The following is a 23963-nucleotide window of genomic DNA, read 5'->3' as shown; positions in this document are numbered from 1 at the left end:
AATTTTTCCAATACAATTTTCTACGGCCAAATATATACTACAAATGGAAAAATGTGGTTTAATTATTAGACGTGCAGTTATATAATAAATTTTATGACAAATGCACTACTATAACTTTCTTTTCTACTACGTAGTACGTCATATTTTTTTTTATTTTGAATCACTTATGTTTGTATCATTTATACGAAGGAAAGAGTGCCCTAAAAAGCACATGATTAATGACCGCGACATAAAATTAATTAATTTCAAACTAAATGGACTTGAACAGTTAATTGTCTTGAAGACAAAACGTTAATTATCTTTTTTCTAATTAAAACAAGAACTAATACCAACAAATAAATATGTTAATCCGATATACTAAACTAACGGCTGCGACCCTAGCATCTAGGGGCTCTATATTCGAAGGAATATCGAAGGGAAGAAAAATTAGCCTTAATCCTTACCGAGACTTTTAAGAAATAGCATAAAATCATTCCAGGTCCAATAAGAAGCTCACTGTATAGGAGAACCATATCGGCTCAGCGGTTAGCGAGGTCCTTCGCTACAGACAAAAAACGCTTACTACTTTATATATTAGGATAAACAGGATGTCTTTCTTTATGTTGTCTGCGAATATCTCGAAAAAAGTTCGACTTGCAGTTGGTCTTAAATTTTATTTTAAAAATTATTATTAGTTTAGGAAAGGTTTTGGGCTATTTGGAAGAGGTACAAAACCCACATTTATGTTTTGGCCCCTAGAAAAATTTCCCCCCAAAACAAAAAAAACTAAATAAGGGGGATCCCCTATCCTCCTATTGGACACTATGGGTTATAAAAAAAAAGAACGTGGAAAAATAAGAATAGATTGTCCATTTAGATCCCTTAAACGACCAAAACATTTAATTTGTTAATACAAAAAGGGAACAACTATTTTAGGTTAGGTTTTAGGCTAGGGAGCCGAGCGCTGCGGCTAGGCAGGCTAGGGAGCCGAGCACTGCGGCTAGGCAGGCAAGGGCGCCGAGCGCTGCGGCCAGTTCATAGTTCTGTCGGGAGGGGGGGGGGGGAGTGTTTACTAAAATTTTCAAAATTGAAAAAAATATTTCTAAGAGGATATTACCTATTTCGCTTGTTGGTTATACCTTATACCTGGCTTGGTTTAAATAAGAAATTGTTGTTGAGCTGTTGTTAGAGGAAGGAGATGTTAGATTATAAATAATACTGGTACCCAACTTTTTATAAACACGTTCTCTTATTCCTTGACTTTATACATTTGGGGTCCTGGTCAATTCTTGATTGGTTTGTAAAAACTGAATAGTAATAGTGCGTGGGGATGAGAATGGCCGAAAACTCCATGTACATCTCCAATGATGAAACACAAAATTAACCCTTCTGTAGAATACAATCAGTGGTTGAAACGGTAAAACACTCAACCAAATGAATCAACAAAAATTAAAATTGACTTACGTCCCCAAAGATGTTAATCCAACGAATAAGAAAATAATATTATAAAATTTTGTGGACTAGTGTAGTAAACAGCCCATTGTCCCCTCTCTCTCAGAATAGTATGGGTGAACTTAATTTAAAACAAGAAACAAATAACACCTTAATATTATTGATTTATTTTAACATACATATACATCTATTATTACCTAAATATATTATTACACCACTGATAGAAACAATAAAAAAAAATCAACTATTTTCAAAAAAAATTTACTATTGAGAATGGTTATGGCCTGTTGATGCTTTACTAAACAATATAATAGTAATATTTATCTTTTTATTACTAATAAACACTAATTAAATATGTGTAGCTACTCACTGCCTTCTTTGACAACCCATTCTTTAGCTGATGAATATTCTAGTAAATTCTTCTTCAGATTTTTCAACAGGGCTAATCCTGACTTGTGAATTTTAGAACTTGTTTTCCCCTGAAAGAAAATATTCTTAATTTTTTAGTACTATATATATTGGCGTGCACAGTGTTTTTCCAGAAAGGGAGTGAAGTAAATCTTGAAATAGGAGGCAATATTAAATGAGTGATTGACACTTGCTTTCGATACACTCTTCCCCAATAAAAAATCCTTTGATAAAGAAATGGATTGATTTTTATTTTATTTTTATTTTACCCCATCCCCTACTCTACTGGATGAACGAACTAACAAACACATGATGTTAATATTATCAACCTAAATTGACGACAATTGTTCCCCTGTCATAATATCCACGTATATTCTACATATATGCATTGATAAAGACTAGACCTGAACTTTAATTTCTATTTCTAACGTTGTTCTATCCCTTTGGTTTTCTCAAGCCAATAGCGGGTGGGAATATTGAACTACTGATTGTACTGGTACCCAAAGTTTTTAAGCATGTTCTCTTTACGTTGGCTCTATAAATTTGGGGTTTTTAAAATAATAATAGATATCTTTATTGATCATTTGAGGGAAGGACCATGTTCATTGTTCATCTAAATCTGACTGACCTTGTAATAAACTTCTGTAATCATTTTCTCAAGTATATAGTGCAGCCAGAAAATATTCGTTTTCGGACAAAACTTTTCCCAATCATTCTCATTATCTTTCTTCATTAGCCTAAATAAACAAGGATTATTAAAAACAATGTAGCAAAGCCGATCAAGCACGTCCAAGCTTTTTATCAGCTGTAACCAACAACTTAATTAATTCGTAAAAAAAATATTTGGTAATTTCAGCAGATTTTTCGTTATTTTTGGGGGCAACACATCGTTTTAAAGACGATTTGTTATTCTGCCCCCCAAAATATCATTTTAGATTTAATATATTTATTCCGTTGGGCGTCAAGCTAATTAACTGCTGTAACTTTCGTTATTTTGTAGGGACGAAGTAGTCAGACGAAACACATAATTGAATAACTTCACATCTAAGGACTTCGCCCCTAGTAGCAAGAGCGCAGCCAATAATAATTCTACATAAAAAGATGGGTAGATAACCATTGAAGAAAATCTACTGAAAACTATTTAGAAGCAATCATACAAACTACTGTGCATCATGAAGACTAAGATAAAAACAACTAAGTTTTCTCATTGTTCATTAACCTCATTTACTTTTTATCAAAAAAGTACAAATATAAAGGTACAAACGTCAGCCTGTCCATAAAAATGTGTAAACAAATAGAAGATAAAATTTGTTGAACTAGTCTTGTTAAGAAATTTTTTTTTTTTTTTGGGGGGGGGGTTTAAGACAGGGATGGAGGAGACATTAGACTGGTAATTACACTGGTAACCAAAGTTTTATAACCACGTTATCTTATTCGTTGACAAAAAAAAACTTTGAGTGCTTTTGTTCATTTTGATTGGTTAGTTCAAAACTTGTAGTGTCCAAGCTTTTCACTCGATAATTGTAAAATACAAAAGGTTTTGTTATCATCATTTAAGACCTATACCTATCCATTTATTGTTACCTATAAACATCAAACTGATAATCTCCGCCCTTATCCAAACCCTTAGCTGTGAACAGGGTTGGGTCCTCTGCCAGGTTGTTGTAGATGGTGCAGCTGTCCGTCAGGCTGGTCAACCTCGACAGGGAGAAGTCGATGATGGTAGTCTGTATGCCGCTGGTCTCAACTTTGTACTCCACGCCGTCGATAATATAGTCCACACTCTTAGCAGATGTCTCCTTAAATATGACACAAAATAAAATAAGTAGATAATAATATTATAGTTGACATCCATCCCCCTATGGTCCAGGGGAGGTAGGGGACAGTGGACTTTAAATCACACCAAGGATGTATATTCTGCATGGTTGACCCTGCTAAAGGAGGGGGAAAAATAAGAAATATGTGGTAAGGGGTAGGGGGTGGGGAATATTAAAATTTAGAGACCTGAAAACAATCCCAGGAACCAGGAAGCATTCGTCACCAGCAATATTTCTCCGTGAAATTTACTTAAGGGGAAGAAATACTTCCCCTCCTGACAACAAAAAGGTTTAAAATACCAACCGTAAAATATTACTTGGTATTACCCTGTAAAGGACAAGACCCTACCTTAATAAGAATATTTCCCCAGTGAAGATCTCTGTGTTCAAACTCAAGTTCTGTCTCAGCTACAGCAAGTGTATGAACAACCTGAACAATATTGGTGTTAGCAAAAATATCAGTGTTTTCCATCAATGTGTCAACGAGCACAAAAAACCACCCCTACCATTAGAAGCATAGTTTACAAAAAAATGCTTTATCACAGCTAGAAGATCCTTAACATCACTTGCTCTCATTCATGCATAGACCCCTTCTTTATTAATAACGGTGCTTTCCCTCAAAGTGGCTGGCGAGCACAAAAAAAAACATCCACGGCCATTTGAACTTTTGAAGCCTAGTATATTTCCAAAGAAATGCTTGTATCACAGCTGGAAGATGCTTAACATCTTATGCTCTCATTCATGCATAGTCCCCTTTTCTTTATTATACCCGTTAGGTTTAGTGTAATTTTGCCAAATTGTACCTGTTTCCAAGCAGCCAGAGCCTGGCTGGCATTGCGGAAAACAAACTTCTCCAGATCCTAATAGAATATGTACATTAGGCCAAAATCTTTTTTTTTTGGTTGGTTATTGTTAACCTTTAATATGGGATATTATGCAAGAAGGAAGGAAACAATGGGCTGTTTATTTCAATAGCCCCCAAAGTTTTTACTAACGTTTTCTTATTCGTTGGCTTAACAACTTTGGGGACTTAAAATGAATTTTGATTGGTTGATTTATTAAATTGAGTTTCCAAACATTTTAACCAATAATTGTAATTTACGTTGTCCCTTTAGATCCCCGGATATCGTGGGTTGTGACAATAAACATTAATTAATGAATTATTATTATTATGTAAAACAAGAAATGTTCCATGTAATTGTGCAGATTTAAAATATTTGTAGAAAAGTTTTGATATCGTAAATTTCTACACCCCTATCAAGATTCAGTAGTTTTTAAGCTAACTAATGTAATGTCCCCTAACTCTTATAAATGGAATATTAGGGAAGCATTGCTGACAATCATTGGTGTAAACGAACGAACGAATATCTAATTAATTTGTAAAAAAAAGATTTAGGCTTAATGTCTCAGTTCCTGTCCGCCATTATTAAACTCCAGAGCTATATAAAGTTGATCCGAGGGTAGAAAGTCAGGCCTCGTGTTTTCTGATCCCTTTTCCTCCTCGAAAGCATCCCACAAGTTGAGTAGTTTGTCTGGATAATTTCCCTGGAAGACTGTACAGTTCCGTACCTCCACAAATCCTAAATTAAATAACAGTTAAATTAAAATTAATTTGTCCTTTTTCATTAAAATGTTTTTTATAGCATGCATCGGGGCTAAAAAATGGGAATACATTGATTGATTGATTTTGATTTTTAGTGGAAATTTTCGTAATATGAACCAATACAAGGCTTTTTAGTATGGCTTAGATGAGAACCGGTATAAGTATAGCGAAAATTAATATTATAATCTTTAATTTAATTATAATAATAGAAAAATTCTCTTTAATACGAACCGATAAATGGTTTTTCACTATGGATCAAAACCGGTTCTAATCAAGGGGATATAATAATAATCGGTTTGGAATCAATATAATTAGAAAATGTATTGAACTAACACTTTACCTGCAGTTTTATTTGAGGAGCCGTTCCTGAGATTTGACAGGGACCTGGAGATGACGACCTCTGACATCATGTCCATTATTTTTGTCTGGTCCTCATCGTTTACCTTCATAATATTATTATTATTGACAGGGATAGAGCAATTGCAGTGAAAAATAAGCCTGTTGCAAAAAGGACTTTTTTTGTTCCTGTAAAATAAAATAAAATGCTAGGGTAGTGCGGGGCTAATGCGGTCGGGGGGTACAATTCCGGTCAAACGACCAACTTTTTAAAAACCGTTTTTTAACGGTGTTCTAAACGTTTGCGAAGTTGTAGTTTATTGCCTATACTTTCATTTCTTACTTCAGCAAATTTTTGTCAGATCACTCCTTCTATGATTTTTTTGCCCTCAAAAAGTTGCAAAAATTTGCAAAAAAAAAAATTTCAAAATAGGCCATGTTCAACCTAAAATTGTGAAAAAAATGGTAAGTCCTAGCGACCTCAGGGTTTTTGTAAATGAAAGATATGGCATTCATTTATCGTTTGCAATTGGAGGCGTTGTTCTAACTTGATTTTTTCATAATTTTTTTTCGTCTAAAAAAATGTTGTTATTCCGGTCACTTTTTTTACTTTTTTTTATTACTGTATTTATAAATGTATAATACCCTAATGTTTTTTTCAGGTGATCTGGAAGCATGAACAACCCAAATGCATGACCTAAGCTTTAATCATTGCCTTGCCTGTTGTGTGATGTACATTACTAGTCATTTTACTGCTTGTATTATGTCATGTTTTGTTGCCTAAGCTTTTCAATTTGTAAAGACATTTAAAATTTTTCAGACACATTTTTATAGTAATGGGAAGAGTATATCAACAAAAGGAACGCCTTAAATATTTGCCTGAAGATCTAACAGCTGCATTGGCTCATGTAAGAAGGGGTATGTCTATTAGAAAGACCGCTAGAAGATTTAAAATTCCATATGAAACCCTTGCATCTTTTTCGTATAAGAGGGTGTTCGCGATTTTTGCGCGGTTTGGATTTTTTATGTCAAATCGGCTAGGATTCAGCTAGAAAGGTGTCTAAGGTGTCTATAGAAAGCTCTTTGCATGTCTTAACAAAAACTCCCAAGGATATGGGTTCTATCTTCAAGATTTAGAGTACATATTCAAGATTTGTATTTTCAAAATTCTTGTTGTATAAAATGTTTTGAAATATTAGAGTTAGACCCCATATCATTTCGAGTTAATTGTCAGGCATGTAATTTTACATTTTTAGACACCTTAACCACCCTTGTAGGTCAATCCTAGCCAATTTGAGACAAGAAAAAATGTATCAAAAACTGCTGTCAAAACTGGCAGGATTTTTAAAATTAAAAATTTTTTGGGAAAAAATCACTTTTTTCAAGAATTTCCAAGACCTGCGAATCAGAAATTGACTCTAATTTATGTATAAAGCTTAAAAAAACCTAATCATATAATAAAAAGTATGATTTTTAAAAAAAAGTTTGCATGAAAAAAATTGATGTTTTTTTTGCGATTTTACCGACTTTTTTCAAATGGGGAAAATGTGGTCAAAAAATTGTCTGATCTGCATGCGACTAGTACCGTCAGAAAGATAATGACCTCAGCTTTCTACTCATAGTTTTAAATCAATGTTAAAAAAAAATATTTTAAGGGGGTGTTCCACCCCCCCCCCCCCACAAAGTCAACTGACCGAAATAGCCCCACCGGTGGGGTTATTCCGGTATAGGCCAACCGCCGCCCTTTAAACCGATTTTTGACCGACTTCTAGTTGCGAAATCTTAACGGGACCAAGACAGGCTTCTTCGTTATTGCCATATCTTTTATTTGCACTCTTAAAAATCGGAAAAATTTTTTGGGAAGTATGTTTTTTTTAAGTTGAAGCAAAAAATTGACCGGAATAGCCCCGCACTACCCTACGTTTTGTACACTTAGGTATATTGTTATTCATCAAAAAAACTGATTTAACTGGAAGACTTTAAAAAAAGTTCTTACTGCTGCTATGTTAGACCCGTGACAAAAGTAAAATATACACCTTAGCATACTTAGCAATCCAGTTAAGTTTCGTAAAATCAAAGGGTTTGTTGTCTCAGTATGGAATGCTTTATTTGGCGGGTTTGCGTCAATGCGCTTGCTACTAAAATGGCAAAAAAACAGATTCTACTATAAATTACCTTGAGTTCTCCTCCAATGGGAACAACCTTGAGTACAGGCCTTTCCTCGCTGTCCGCCGAACTTATTAAGAATACCTCGCCGAAGGCACCCTCGCCGACCTTTTTAGAATTAACCAAGGTATCAGGCCCGTAAACTTCGTCAAAAGCAATCACATTTTGTTTTGTACATTGTGATAATAATTTATCTAAATCTGATATATCTTCTTCGATAAGAATAGTTTTTTCATGGAATGTTGTTTGATCCTGTTTCTTGGACACATAAAAGCTAGGCCGTGTCAGCCGTCTGGTTTCAAGGACTATGCTGTTTTCTCTGCTGCTAAGATCACTGAGCCTAGAATTTGGTACGACATAAAAGCTAGGTCGTGCAGAGCTTACTGGTCTTAGGGATTTATTTGCTCTTGGCTGTACTACAATTGAGGCGTCATTGTCATCCAATATTTCATGCATTTTTGATATTCTCGTAGATTTTCTGGTCCGCCGTTTATTGTCAGTTTTTGGCAACATGGGAACTGCAAAGCTAGTAAAGTCTGCCCTGGTTCTCCCGAGCAAACCACTGGTTTCCAAGTCTTTTGACAGCAGGCCAACAGCTATGGATTTTCTCCATCGTTTGCCGGGTCTTGCCACAATTTCTGGTTCCTCCTCGAGGTACATTAGGCTAAGATTATCAATATCATGGTAAGTGCTGTCCTTGGTCATGTCTTTGTTCTCACTCACAAATGATTGTCCTTTGATAATGAATACAAGTTAAAAAATAAAATATTCTTTCTTTCAGAGAATGTTTTAAAAATAAAGAACTTTAGTTTTAAGTAAATGTTATCTAGATTTTGCCAAATTGACATTAAACTACAACGCAAAAAAAATGAATAGATCAAAAGGGGGTTCGAAACCTTGAATAGATATTTTAGCATACTAGAAACTATATTTTTTTAGGACTTATGGCCTATAAAAGTGGAAGATGGTAGGACTTTGAAACTCTACAGGTAGACCATTATTCTTGGCTGGCCCTGTAATAGTGCTTTAACAGGGATGGAGGGGACAGTGGAAATAAATTACACTGCTACCAGAAGTATAAAAACCGTGATATATGAATTTTTGCCCCAAAAAACTTTGGGTACTTTAATTGCACTTTGATTTGTTGGTTCAAACTAGAAATGTCCAGATTTTTCAAGCAATAATTTAGATTTACAGAAAAGGTAATTTGTTTATCAGAGGTGCATACTTAATAACTTAATTTTCGTACATTGTTTTTTCCCTTAAGATCCCTGTACTTTAAGCATAACTATAATATAAACAAACAAAATTCCTCTTTATTACAAATATTGTACTCAAGAAGTGTATTCTTTCCTGTAACAGATTCATAAGCTTTATGATTCTCTGTGCACTGATTACAAAACCATTCCGGGGGGTCGGGCTGGGCCAACAATTCTACATAGGATACTGGCATTCCTGCACAAGGGGGTATGAGGTCATAAACTCTTTACACAGTTCTCAGAAATTATAAACAAGGATGACAAAATCCAAAAGCGGTGCAGCATTAAATAAACATAAATGAGCAAAGTGATTTATAGCGCAGATGTTCAATTGTCATAAAATAAAAATTAAAAGAGAGATATTGCGAAAATCAAAGAAATCATGAAACCTTCAGTTGTAAGAAAATCAAAATTTATTTCTTTTGTAGCATGACGGACAAACCGAATTCTTTTTACATTTTTTAGCCTACATTTTTTATTTGGAGAGGTAAACAAAAGAAAACTAATTTATCCACAAATTAAAAATATTTATTATTTTGTCTAAGGGGGGGGGGGGAAGTTCTGACACTTTTGCGTAAACAGTGATTATAGGCTTTGTCTTTGGACTGAGAGGATAGGTTATTAGGGATAAAATCATTCTTATATGATGAATTTCCCCCAGATTTAAGATTTTTTGGATAGGCCTCCAGGTTCCGGAGCTCCATGCCTCCAGGTGGTTTCTGTACAGGTAAATATTAAAAATAAGATTTTTTTTTGAAGAGTTAGAAGTTAACTTATAAAAAAAATATACTTCTTTTTGATTGTTATTCACATATTTGAAGAAAAAACATACATATTTTGTCTCATAAGCTGACATCTAACTTTTTTTTAAAAATTATTTTTTTCATTTTTACCAGTAGAGAGACAACCTGGAGGCCTGGAGCTCCGGAACCTGGAGGCCTATCCAAAAAATCTTAAATCTGAGGGAAATTTATCATATAAGAATGATTTTATCCCTAATAACCTATCCTCTCAGTCCAAAGACAAAGCCTATTATCATTGTTTACGCAAAAGTGTCAGAACTTCCCCCCCCCCCCTTATTTAGATTTATATTTAGTTTACTATGATAATTTGTAAAGAGTGTTATGCCTATGCAGAGAGCATGGAAATATTGTAGACAACCATCACACATGACCAACCAATCCTCCACGTCATATTCTCCACAAGCACAACCAAGGACAAAGTCTTCGCCCTCATTGTCGTCACCCTCAACTACCTCGTTATCACCATCAACTTCTACAATATCTTCCTCCTTAAAATAAATCAGATAGGTAATTAAAGTAAAGCCACATATATAAGATTTTGATATATAAATTGAATATCCGTTGGTATAACAATACTAGAGGTGGCGTGTTAAAAAATACCGCTATAGGCTAAATTGAATATTAATCTTTTTCTTCCATTGTCCTATCCCTGAATATTCGTTTTTTCATCATTTTTTAAAGATTAAATGTCCCTCTCTCTCACTTCCCTTTCCTTCCGTCTTTTTTCAAATTTCATTATTTTTATTTAAATTTTAAAACCATATTTATAATTTTGTCTCTCTTTATTTAAAATATTTTGGGATCCTAGTATTTTTTGTTTCAAATTATCGTCCTGAAAGGGTTAAAATGTTTATTTAAATGTTAAATTTTAGTTTAATATCTTAACGCGTCGCTAGTATCAAATTATTTTAAAACTAAGTTTTCTTTGATTTACTATTTTAGAAATTTAAATTTTCTATTCTATGAATAGAAATTTAATACTTTAATATAATTCAAATAGCAATATGAAATAAAAGAAATGAATTTATTCTTCATAGAGTAAAATAATGGGTAATAATGCTCTGGTCAGTGAGAGTTTATTATGGATTATTGGACCACTTTGAGTATTAAACACTTTACCATTGGAAGATTCGAGCTCATATATAGACGTTTATTTCCTATTTAGATCTGTCATGGATCTTAATGCAATAAAGCAAGCCGTTTTATAAAAAATCTGTCGAAAATAATTCATAAAGTAAAAAACAGAAAAAGTAGTCGCTCATATAGATATAGAATAACATGATATAACAATAATATTTCTTTCTACCCTAACAATTGTAATTTTAATTACCTGCTTGTTTTCATCATTATCAATTTCTATTTCTTCAATCTCTGGTTTTTGTTTTGTAATGTCAACTTCTTGGACGGAAAATTCAGCGTCATATCTGGGTGGAGTCTTTTTGTTCTCTTTTTGGCCAGATGACCTCGTCTTTTCTAAAAATCAGTAAAAGTAAACAATAAAGAATTTTTAAAAAATCAAATTTTATATAAAAAAAAGCTTACAAAAATGCATATTAAAACATGTCTAATATTATTAAATCAATATATTTTTAGCCTAAATAAATTTATAGATTTATGAGTATTCGGGGAATTATCTGATACCCCAGGCCACTGTTACTGGTTTTTTCTTTACTTGTTGTTCCTTTTCTATCTGGGGAAATGATCTGGCACTCCTGGCTACTGTTACTGATAGTCATGTTTCTACCTGTTTCTTTACCTGTACTTCCTCTTATACCTGGGGAAATAATCTGGCACTTCTGGCTGCTGTTATTTGTAGTCCTGTTTCTACCTGTTTTTTTACCTGTAGTTCCTATTCTATCTGGGGAAATAATCTGTCACTCCTGGTTGCTGTTATTTGTAGTCCTGTTCCTACCTGTTTTTTTACCTGTAGTTCTTGTTTTATCTGGGGAAATAATCTGGCACTCCTGGATGCTATTACTGGTAGTCCTGTTTCTACCTGTTTCATAACCTGTAATTCCTGTTCTGTCTGGGGGAATAATCTGACACTCCTGGCTACTGTTACTGTTAGTCCTGTTTCTTTACCTGTAATTCCTGTTCTATCTAGGGAAAAAATCTGGCACTCCTGGCTGAGGGTGCTGAGGGTACTGGTAGTACTGTTTCTACCTATTTGTTTACCAGTAGTTCCTGTTCTATCTGGGGAAATAATCTGGCACTCCTGGCTGCTGTTATTTGTAGTCCTGTTTCTACCTGTTTTTTTACCTGTAGTTCATGTTCTATCTGGGGAAATAATCTGGCACTCCTGGCTGCTGTTATTTGTAGTCCTGCTTCTACCTGTTTTTTTACCTGTAGTTCCTGTTCTATCTGGGGAAATAATCTGGCACTCCTGGCTGCTGTTATTTGTAGTCCTGTTTCTACCTGTTTTTTTACCTGTAGTTCATGTTCTATCTGGGGAAATAATCTGGCACTCCTGGATGCTATTACTGGTAGTCCTGTTTCTGCCTGTTTCATAACCTGTAATTCCTGTTCTATCTGGGGAAATAATCTGACACTCCTGGCTACTGTTACTGTTAGTCCTGTTTCTTTACCTGTAATTCCTGTTCTATCTAGGTAAAAAAACTGGCACTCCTGGCTGAGGGTGCTGAGGGTACTGGTAGTACTGTTTCTACCTATTTGTTTACCTGTAGTTCCTGTTCTATCTGGGGAAATAATCTGGCACTCCTGGCTACTGCTACTGGCAGTCCTGTTGCTTCCTTTTGTTGTATTCTTCAATTTGTTTGCACTAAACACTAAAATACATTTATTAAATACTGTTGAATTTGAATAAATAATATTTTTTTAATTGCCTTATTTGTAGTGAAGAATGAAGATGGTTCTTAAAATTTTCAAAATAATATTTTTTGTGCCAATGTTTTTTATATTGTTTATATATGGCAATAGTAACTTTTAGCAGACAAGCGTACATGTACAATGTAAAAATATGAGTTTCAAACTATTACCAGGTTGGTATTAACTTCGTGTATTAACTGATGTTTTAAATACCTGAACTAGCCGGGCTCCAAATGACTTTACTTCTGCTAAGATTGGGACAGGGGCTGACCAGAGAAGGTTTAAAGTTATAATGCTGCATCACACTTAATACTGGACCTAAACATGCATAATGCATAGTTCTATTAAATATAGTATGTTTTGTTTCTTGTCTGCAGCTTAAAATTTTTGTATCTAATGAACTGATTGAGTTCTCTATTTTATAGTAGACAGGCCCTGGATTGGTTTTAAGCTAATTTTTTGCTTACCCTACCCTTTCAATGCAGATCTTATAGATGCTAGGGGCGTAGTAAATATTTTATAATATAAAATATGTAAATAAAAGTTAATATCTTCAAATATTACGTTTAAGATTAGATAATCAAGATTATGATATTTACAAACTAAAATTAAAAACGCACCTGTTCCATAATACTTCCTGCCCCTTGTGGGATTGACAAATGACTCTGGCGTAGCTGGGATCATCTCATTCGAAGATAAAGCTTGCAGCCGACTGCTTTCCGGAATTTCTAGCTTTCTTTTTTCATTGCTTCCTAATAAGTCAATTAAATAACCTTTATTTTTTATTATTTTAATAAATTTCTAAAATGATTTGGTGACTTACATACCTATTACATATATCAAGCTCTGAGCTGGATCTTTAAATCATTTTAGTGGTGAGCCAGATCGGGGTGAGCCAAATTTTAGCCAATCACAGCGCGGCATTTCATAAAAGCTGTGCTCTCATTGGTGAAAAGTAGGCTCACCCCGATCTGGCTCACCACTAAAATGATTTAAAGCTCCAGCTCAGAAAAAAATAACATTCTTTATTTTTATTCAAAGTGTAACGACGAGTTGTCTGTCCGCTAATCTGGCCCGTAAGATCTCACTCTTTTAAACTTTTTCGGTTTTCCTTTTAGAGAATTCTCCAATTGCTTTTATCTAGCTACATTCCTAAGTGATGGGACATTTACCACCCCCCTTCACCCTCTTAAAAAATTCCGACATCTTCCAACAATAAATTGGACAGCTTTTTAGAACAAAGTTATTTTAAAAATTTATTTTCTAAAATTCAATCGGGAGGATAAGTACCCCAAATTAGAGGCAGAAGTTATTTAAAATTTCCTTTGGTGTTACTTTTAATGAAAACATCATCCTCTAGATTTTCAGGTACATCCTGGCTTCTTCCTGCAGTTGTCACCCTTGCACCACCATCTCCAGTTTGAGGAGTGGTAACTGAATATCTAAACATAATTGGGATCTATAATACAAAATAGAACGATGTTTGTTTGTCTGTCTGTCTGTCTGTCTGTCTGTTTGTTTGTTTGTCTGTCTGTCTGTTTGTAGCGAAGGATCTCGCTAACCGCTGAACCGATCGGGTTCTCCTTTACAGGGTAGCTTCACATAGGTCCCTGTCAGGTTTATAACTATTTTCTTAAAAAATGAAAAATACCCCCCCCCCAAAAAAAAAAAATCTTAAACATGAAAAATTAGTTTGATAGAACCTCTTGGGGCAAAGCCCCTAGAGGCTAGGGTCGAAGCCGCTAGTAATTTATAAAAAGGATAATTAAAGTCTAGCCAGAGATTTTAAAGAAGTATTTCTAATAACATCTGGGTTAAATTGTAAAGGAATAAATATTTCTTGTCAGGTAATCAAGAATGGAACGACGGATTATTTATTATTACTTTTAATTAAGGATAGTCGATATCTTTTAAAAAAAACAAATAACCCACAAAAAAACTCCCCGGGGTTTTAATAAAAAACCACACTGTGTTGGGTTATTTTAGTTTACCCGGGTTTTTCCAACACTGATTATAATACCTGGAAATAGACAAAACTGGTGTGGAAGTTAGGCAGGATACAGTTTTCTTACTCTTGGTAGCCCCTTAAAAATATACATTTTTAAATACCTATTTAAGATAAGGTAAAATAAATAAAGTATGGACCTAAAGGGGCTTTTTTTCTAAAGAGGTGGAGAATTCTGGACCTTCCCCCAACATATTTAAAATACAAAATTTAGTAACGTGGTAACTGAATTTGCGTGTTGTTCCCAAATTGAAAAACGGACTTTAAACCTCAGACCTTTTTTAAAGAATAAATTGAAAATAAACTGAGGTGTCCTAACCCTGCGTGGCTACCCAGTACACGTTATAACGTGCTTAGAGTCCCTTTTACCAACATTTTTATCAAAAATAAAACTTGCCTAAATTAAAAATCAAATATTGTGATTAATTTAAATTAGGAAATAGTGGGTAATTCATTACCTCTAAGTCCTGCACCTTACAAGCAGCATTGTTTCGTATAAATTACAACTACCTGGAGTATGATTAAAAAAGGTGGCCGGCGAAAATATTTTCTTTTTGTTCTTATTCATTGCGGCGTTTCTTTGGATACTGTCATCATTGATGACCAGCACACTGGGCGACAGGCTGCCAGCAGGGTCAGGTACACGAGAACTATGTTCATTTCCGCCCGCCAGAGGACTCTGGAATACATCGAGATACACTTGCTCCGATATTGCTGGAATGTTTGCCAATGAGCTTATTTCAGAGAAAGGTTGCGCAGTTTTGCCGCGTTTAGGTGCTGTCCCAGGTAAGGCGGGATAGTCAATGTTTTCCGGCAATGGCTGAAGAATAAAGTCTGGAAGTTTTGGATTTTCTGATTGATTCTGGCTGGTGGCAGCGTTCTCACCCTCGGCAACATCCTGAATAGGAAAATATAGATTTGAAACATTATCCGGAACATTGGACTAAAAATTAAACTGGTAAACTATTCGTTGGTTCAAAAACTTTGGATTCTTTCTTGAATTTTGATTGTTTTTTCTCAACAGTAATGTCCTAACTTTTCAACCAATAATTATAATAAAATAGAAGGGGTATTTTTATCTGTCATCATTGGGATTAAATATCAATTTATCATCCATTATCTCATAGTTAATAATTCCAAGGTGAAAGTAAACTGACCTTTTCGTGAAAAGACTTGAAAAGTCCCCAGCAATTTCCAGAATCATTTGCAGACTCCTGGTTAGAATCATGCTGAGCAGAATCATCCATAGGGACACTGGGCACACGAATCTTGGCACTGTCCACGTTGGTAAACAGTTTGTCAAATGTATCATCCTTGTTTTCATAAACAAATGAGTTGCTGCTCGGGGAATCTTCACCAAGTCTTGTAAAATTTCTCGTCGCCTTTATTTTACCCCGACTAAAAAAACAGATAATACAATCCTAAATTATATGTAAAAGTTGTCTATCCTCTAAGATCTCGTAAACGGAAGCCACTAGTATTTGTAAACAGCATTTTTTACATTTTAATCTCTAGAAAAGAATAAGTTGTAAGAAGGATCTTAAATTATACTATTTATCGTTTAGAAACATGTCCTATTATATAATGTAGTAAGCCTTTTTTGTCTCACTAACCACTGAACCGATATGGTCCTACTTTAAGTGTAGCTTCTTATAGTTCCCGGGATGGTTTTAGGCTATTTCATTTTTAATAAAAAATCTAGGGATGGTTTTAGGCTATTTTTCTGTCCTTTCTAATCCCTACGATTAAAGAGCCCCTAGATACTAGGGGCACAGCCGCTAGTCCTATTATATAAAGTAGTAAGCCTTTTTTGTCTGAAGCTTAATATCTCGAAAACTACTGAATCGAATTTAAATATGCTCATATATGTCCTGTGATGGTTTCAGGCTATTTTATTTTCAGATTGAACCTTTGGGATAGTTTTAAACTATTTTCTAGCCCCTCACTGTCCCTCAGAGTCCCTAGATACTAGGGGCGTAGTAGCTAGTGCAATATAAATTAGACGGCTTCGTGTGTTTAGATTTTTTAACTAGAGACTGTGCATGTGCAAATTGAGTTTTGTTATCGGAAATAAGGTTAAACATTTCTCTTCTCCCAATTTACATTCAACCAAAAAAATAACATAAAAAGCCAAGCTAAGCTTTTCTGAAAATCATATCCCTTTATATAATGTAAAATTAAATATTACCTTATTCCACTGTCACAATCTATAGAATCATCCGAAGCATCAAATAAACGGTTTTCTTTCCCCTTCTTTTTACCTAAAAATATTTTAAATGAATACAAAATAATACATCTCATGTAGAGATTTCCCCAAAGATCTTTAAGAACATCCCTCTCCCCCCCCAAAAAAGAAAAAAATTCTAAGGGGGTAAATAATATTTTTTCGATGGACGGAAGGGGGGGGGGGGCAAATTTTGGTGTATGAATTTATGTAATACTAGCGGCTTCGCCCCTAGCCTTTAGGTTCAGCGGTTAGCGAGATCCTTCGCTACAAACAAACAGACAGACAAACAAACAAAAAGACAGACAAACAGACAGACATCGTTCTACTTTGTATTATAGACTAGCGACTTCGCCCCTAGCCTCTAATCAAACCAATTTTTCGTATTTTAGATTTAAAAGAAAAATTTAAAAAAAAATTGGGGGGGGGAAATTTTTTTTTTTGAAGGGGGGGGGATAGTCGACCTCACTATTTTAATTTTAGTTTTAAAAAGAAAATTTTTTTTTTTTGTTGGGAGGGGGGTATTTTTAATTTTTTTGGGGGGTTGGGGGCGTCCCACCCCATAAACCTTCCCGGGACCTATGAGAAGCTACCCTGTAAAGGAGAACCCGATAGGTTCAGCGGTTAGTGAGATCCTTCGCTACAAACAGACAGACAGACAAACAAACAAACAGACATCGTTCTACTTTGTATTATAGATAAAACAATCGCTTGATTTGAAAAAAAGCCTTGTTTTTCCTAGGTATATCACCATTAGGAACGTATATCAATTAGACTTCCTTGATGTTACCCCTCACTGATAAACAAAAAAAATAGGGGTTGTTTTACTTTTACACCCTCACTCCCAAATATATATCTTACGCTCATATACCTACCAAAAAAAAGTATTTCTCACCTACTCAAATCCCCCTCTCAAAAACAATCTAAAATTAAAAGCTTGGACGTCCTTGCTTATCCTACCTGGTTTTATTGACAATTTATCGAAATCTGACGTAGGTTCATTGTTTGATTTGACCCCACCACTGCCCCCTGTCCCGGGTTTTAAATATGTTCGAGGCATACTCAAACCTACAAAGAACCTCAAACAAACATGTTTTTTTATCTCTGAAATATTAAAGTTCTGAATTAGTAAGTCATAGTTTACAAAAATAAATTCTTTTACAATTAATTACATAATCCTAAATATATTATTGATCATTTTATGATTTTTAAATATGTATTTGTACAATCATTTAATATTTTTAAAGAAGGTAAGTTTTCATCTGTTTGAGTCATAAGAAATACAATAATTTACAAAATAATAATTAACTTATTTATAAGAAATTTCTTAGACTTTATAATTTATAGGTATCACTAATTTTAAGGGTAAAAGATTACAAAATTGAAAATATATCAATTTTATCACACATTTGTGAAACAAAACAAACCGAATATTTTTTATGGAGGTTTTAGGGTGGCCATACGGTTTTTTTTTAAAAATCCGTACAATTCCGTACATGTTAAAAAAAATCCGAACATTTTTCCGTACATTTCCGTACATTTTTATACTAGTAAATATATTATTTAGTAAAATGTCTCAGCAATGCATTGTGGTTTCTTACTACTGATCTGGTTCTGGGTAGCCTTGCAGGGTTTAGGCATCGCAGGTATTGGCCCCGTAGGGTTAGAGACCCCGCCATAGTCATAGTAAAAACATAGGAAGGGGGTACCAGAGCTCAACAGCCACCTTACGTGAAAAATCAATGGTAGAAACTAACTAATAATCGCCTATAGAACACCCTTTGTCCTAAGAGACTTGGACTAATATACCCTCCTCCGGCAAAAAGCAAGAATCTAAAGTGATAATACAATGGCCAAAAAATTGATTTACAGTCCCATTGCTGATAAACAAAGTTATCCCTTCTGTTGATTACAATTAGTGGATGAAATGATTGGACACTTAACTGAATGAACCAACCAGGAAAAATTTATAAAAGTTCCAAAGTTGTTGAGCCAACGAATAAGAACGCTTTTTGGACTAGTGTAATAATATGTCCAATGTTCCCCCCCTCCCTAGGTAAAAAGTATTAGGTAGAATATGTAAGGATGAGTTTGTTATCTTTACATAAGTTTTACCGAAGGATCTCACTAGCCGCTGAACCAATATGGTTCTCCTTTACAGTTGAGCTTCTCAAAGGTCCTGTGATGGTTTATAGCTATTAGCTATTTTGGGGGAGAGTACCGCCAACCTCCCAAGAGAAATCACTACTAGAAAATAGCTCCCCCCCCCCCTTAATTTTCTTGATATAACTGAAATTTAAAGTGGGGGAGAATCGATAACCTAGGGAGTAAAAAAGTGTTTTACTTCAATTCAAGAATGACAACATCCTTAAAAGGGAAGCTCAATTAATCCTATTAAATAAAGTAACAATCTTGTCTGTAGCGAAGGATCTTGCTAACCACTGAACCGATATAGTTCTCTTACAGTGAAGCTCTTTATATGAAATTAAATAGTTTTAGGCTATTCTATTTTTATTGGTATTTTCATTAAGTCTGGGTTTGGTTTTATGCCATTTTTCTGCCTTTTTATTTCCTTTACAATACATAGTAACTAGATGTTAGGAGCGCAGACGCTAGTCTAATATAAGTAACTAGTAACATATTAATTAATATTTGTCGATCGTAAGCTACAGACATACATAAATACATTCTAGTATATATGATTCTTTTATATTTATTGCGATATGCTTTTTAAAGCGAAGCTTTTTTTTAAGACGTCCGTTTGTCCTTGACTGTCAGCTCTTTTCGTTCATTAGTACATGGTAGAATTGTCTCATCGATTTAAAACTTTGCATGCTGATTCATTATAATCATTATAAGAAAGTCTGCATGTCCATTTAAAAGATTTTTAACTTTTTGACAACAACTTTTGTATGAAACAATTATCCTATTTATCTGATTATACAGTATCCTGTATTTAAGCAATTTTGCAAATCTTCAAGAGTTTTTGTCTGTTTATCCTTCCTTAGATTTTAGAGCTTTGCTTTTATGAATGTTTTCATGCTTGTTTTTTTGTAACCCTTTCTTTGGGGGGGGGGGGGGAAGGGATATACTGGAAATCGAATAGATCATTTAAATATGTAAAGGGATTAGGCAATAGACATTAAAATGATAAACATCCTAAATGATGATAAACAAAATTACCCCTTCTGTACAAATGAATTTCTAATATGTTAGACACTTCTAGTTTGGAACCAATAAAAATTATCAATAGGAGGTCATATGTTAGTGAGATCCTTTAGTACAGACAGACAGACACAAAATGAGACTTTTATATAAGGATGACTGTTTTATAAAATACTAACGGCTATGCCCCTAGAGGCCTCTAAGGGTACGTAATGTATTTTTTTTCATCTGTTTTACCAACAAAAATTATTTACGGCCGCTTGATGGGGTTAGTTTATTGTTTTTCGTTTTCTCTTGGGAGGGTAGTGGTACCCTCTCCTAAAATAGCTGTAAACCTTCCCAGGACCTATAAGAATAAACAGAAATACAATCAATCAGATATCATTTTTATATCTTAACAATTCTTTCAAAAAAATATTATGTTTTTAAGTGGAGGGGTGGGGGGTGGAGCTAATCATCCTTTTTCATGAAAATAACATACGTTCATGCGAATCAGTGAATTGTTCATACAATATTCGCTAATTTGTACATAATGCATTCTTAACAGTTATCTAATGGGATAAGATAATGGCCGATAAATTGATGTAAATCCTCAATGTAAACACACCAAATTGCCCCTTTTGTAGATGACAAGTAGTGGTTGTAACATATATACACTCAACTTAATAAACCATCCAATCAAAATTCATGAAAAGTCCTCTCATCTAAAAAACGAACTATGAATTAAGATAAAGGTATTGAAGAAATCAGGTGTCGCTTGCAGTAATTTTGCTTATAATTATAATAAGACTGATTTTGATAAACTTAATTGAATATTTAAGAGAAGAATAATTAAACTTCTGGTACACTATTCTAGTCCTCTCTGGTTCCCGTGAAATCCAAATATAACTTACAAATAATGATACATTTTAGGGTAAAGCGGGGCGAACTCTGTGTTTTTTTCGGTTTTTTGAACCTACAAATCGTAAAAATTATTTTTTTTAAATGGGACCAAGACCAGTAGAAAGATCTCGGAAAAGTCGACCAGGTCCTAAAAGGACGTAAACCTAGGACTTTGGGAAGTTTGTCAAAATTGATCTCTAAAACGGCACCGACTTCGCCCCGCCTTGAGGCGAAGTCGGTAGGGCATTTTCAAGCTTCAAAAAATCGATGACGTATTGATTTTATTACAGCATGCCCAAGAGGTAAAAGTTGCTAAATGTAATAAAGAGTATGCACAAAAATTTTTATTAAGATAGGACAATTTTTTCTACCAAAAAAAATTATTTTTCCGAAGTACGCGAAATTTGACTTTTTTTTTCGAAATTTTTTTGATAAAAAACATAAAAATACTACTAGAAAAAATAACTTTTTATGACTTTTAAGGCCTGATCCTTAAAATTCAGGCAATCTTGAATAGATTTGGCCAAAAAAATTAGTTCTATTAGCAAAATTTCCTAAAAAAATCAAGTTGAAAAAAAAAAAAGTTTGGCAAAATCTGTGGTCGATTTTCCAGCTTCAAAAAACCTATGACATATTGATTTAATTACAGCATGCCCTAAAGGTTAAAGTTGCTAAATGTAATAAAGAGCATTCACAAAAAAATTTATGAAGATCGGACAATTTTTTCTACAAAAAAATAAAGGGGGGGGGCGAAAGTGACACTTTTTGAAACCAAAACTAAAAGTCAAAGGAACTCAACTAAAAAAAGAGTTACAGGTCTGACATTTTGCATGGCAGTTGCTTTATAGGGGTACAATATGGAAATGTGAAGAAACGGCGGCGCAACCGCCGAAAACCGCCGAGAAAAGGCAACAAAAATTACGGCGGGAAACGGCGGTTTTCGGCGGTTGCGCCGCCGTTTCTTCACAGTTCCATATTGTACCCCTATAAAGCAACTGCCATGCAAAATCTCAGACCTGTAACCCTTTTTTTAGTTGAGTTCCTTTGTTGACTCTTAGTTTTGGTTTCAAAAAGTGTCACTTTCGCCCCCCCCCCCCTTTTTTTCAAAGTACGAGAAATTTGACTTTTTTCTCTCGAAAATTTCACTTTTTTATATAAAATTGAAAAAGTTAGTATAAAAAGTGAAAAAACCGAATTCGCCCCGCTTCACTTTTAGTCGATTTAAGAAAAAACTATACAAGCTTTTTTAAAGTTTTAAACGGAAATGGATAGCCCATTAGATTCTTAATAAGTCCCCTGAAGACGTCTAAGCTCTAGCTCTTATTATTTATTTACTCACAAAAATTTCATTTTATACTTTTTTGTAGGCAATTTAATAAGGAACAAATTTGATTTAATGTTTTTTTCTGTCAGTCGATTAGAACATGGAGAAAAATGGCATTTAATGAAGGTGGTCAAAAAAATACCGACTTCACCTCAAAACCGAGATCGCCCCGCTTTACCCTACTTAATTCATTAAGACCATAACACTAATTATAACACATTCTAAAACCTTTGTAACTACAGTATGACAAATAGCTAAAATTACAATTTTTTTATTTGAAAATAGAATGTACGGATTTTCCGTACACCAAAATAAAAAATCCGTACAATCCGAACATTTGTTTAGCACTTTTTTGAAAATCCGTACAATTCCGTACATTTCCGTAAATCCGTACATTATGGCCACCCTGGCCGTTTATAAGGAGTTTTAAACCTCATTTTTTTATTTAGTTGTCACTACTTTATTTAAATTACTTCGGCCCCTCGGGGCTAACAAAACAGGTTTTAATCTTATAATTTTTCATTTTTATGTCCGCGAAAAGCTGTCTATAATAAGATGCGATAAATAACTATTCCTATCAGTATTAAAATAAACTACACATTATTTGCCGGACAAAGAATTAACTTTAATTTAGCTAATTAAAATGGATCTAACTAGCTAAGCTAGGTAAGGTACTTGGAGTAGTGATTATTCAAAAGTTTTAATAGAATATGATAATTCGGTTCAAAATGAAAATTCTAGTGTCTAGGAATTATTCGTCTTCTGTCAACTGGCCACTCAGGTATTGATCTAAAATATTCCATCTGATGCTGAGTTTCTTCACATTTTCATGGCATGCTTCACATTCACCACAATACTAGAATTAAAAGGGGAAACATAATTAATATGATGATCCCGTATTCACAGTATACAATTTGTCTTTGAGAGATAAATTGACGTCGATTTTTGTCTAAAATATTTGAAAACGTCAATTTCTATTTAAACATACCTAGCAAAAGAGAAAATAAATGAAAGTTTGCTAAATGTGATCTTTTTTATCTTAAAAATCCAGGGACACAGGAATAGAACAATGGGCGATAATTATCAGCCACCCACCACAAGGGGTGTATATTCTGTAAGGGATCCCCTGATAAAGGGGGTGGGGGATAAAATAAGTAAAATAAAGAATACTGAAAAAAAAACTAAGGGGGGGGGGGGGGGAATCATTTTGAAGACGGGGTAAAAAATGAATCTTGTGCAGAATATACATCCCTTTCCACCCCCCCCCCCCTTAACTCTAACTGTATGTAAACTAACCTGATGTTGAGAATTAAGAATGCAGCTATCACAAATAAACTCCTCTGAATATTCCAGACTTAAATTCAGAGGAAATATAGTTTCCTGCTCGCATTCTATACAATGTCTGTATTCTTCTCTTTCCTCTTCTAAAATAGTATCATTTCCATTTCTATGTGTATTGTGAAATATTAGATCATCAAATTTGTTAAGATCTCTTAAACGGCTTCTTTCATTGATCGACAGGTTTTAGAAAACTATTGTTCATGTGCAGGTTTTTATTTTTTTGGTAAACCACATTTAGTTTTTTTTTACTTTTATCAAAATGGAGGATGGAGGGGAAAGGTTGTTAGTTCAGCTGTTAATGCTATTTTCTGTACTACCTTAGCTTGTTTGAGTTTTAAATTTCAGGAAAGTTTATCCATTGATCCAGAAATGA

The 23963-nt window shown here is 34.1% G+C and overlaps 1 protein-coding gene and 1 long non-coding RNA gene across 3 annotated transcripts; both read right to left on the bottom strand.

Moving 5' to 3' along the window:
* Positions 1-1582: 1582 nt before the first annotated feature.
* On the bottom strand, positions 1583-20932 carry Haspin (haspin). 2 transcript variants are annotated; one of them, XM_080158416.1, is made up of 20 exons: positions 17839-20932; positions 16843-16915; positions 15812-16052; positions 15162-15552; positions 14670-14733; positions 13975-14091; positions 13270-13403; positions 12863-12967; positions 12502-12609; positions 11154-11296; positions 10149-10311; positions 9117-9216; positions 7771-8497; positions 5600-5702; positions 5072-5236; positions 4460-4518; positions 4006-4086; positions 3424-3638; positions 2468-2576; positions 1583-1910 (listed from the first exon to the last, which is right to left on the bottom strand). In XM_080158416.1, the coding sequence occupies exons 1-20, from the start codon at positions 17936-17938 to the stop codon at positions 1794-1796; spliced, it is 3315 nt and encodes a 1104-aa protein (XP_080014542.1). In that variant the 5' UTR covers positions 17939-20932; the 3' UTR covers positions 1583-1793. The 2 variants fall into 2 exon arrangements, with proteins under 2 accessions (XP_080014542.1, XP_080014543.1); XM_080158417.1 differs by having other exon boundaries at positions 15165-15552; positions 17839-20930.
* Positions 20933-22681: 1749 nt separating this feature from the next.
* LOC145317369 (uncharacterized) lies at positions 22682-23681 on the bottom strand. The gene is made up of 2 exons (XR_013878978.1): positions 23546-23681; positions 22682-23105 (listed from the first exon to the last, which is right to left on the bottom strand). It is a non-coding gene; the product is annotated as an uncharacterized LOC145317369 (long non-coding RNA).
* Between the last annotated feature and the right edge of the window lie 282 nt (positions 23682-23963).

Source organism: Acartia tonsa, chromosome 4, assembly GCF_053477335.1.
Source record: "Acartia tonsa isolate MP-2025a chromosome 4, ASM5347733v1, whole genome shotgun sequence".
In the NCBI taxonomy this organism is placed as follows: Eukaryota; Metazoa; Arthropoda; class Copepoda; order Calanoida; family Acartiidae; genus Acartia; species Acartia tonsa.
The sequence above is the reverse complement of the archived record's forward strand: the minus strand, read 5'-3'. Positions and strand labels throughout refer to the sequence as shown.

Excerpts from the sequence above, each read along its gene's own strand:
- Haspin (XM_080158416.1), bottom strand. The coding sequence starts at position 17,938 with ATGCCTCGAACATATTTAAAACCCGGGACAGGGGGCAGTGGTGGGGTC. Across the intron at positions 9,217-10,148 it reads TTTCCATGCTCTCTGCATAG|GAATGCCAGTATCCTATGTA; the intron begins GCATAACACTCT and ends CCCCTTGTGCAG. Across the intron at positions 8,498-9,116 it reads AAAGCTTATGAATCTGTTAC|AGGACAATCATTTGTGAGTG; the intron begins AGGAAAGAATAC and ends ATTCATTATCAA.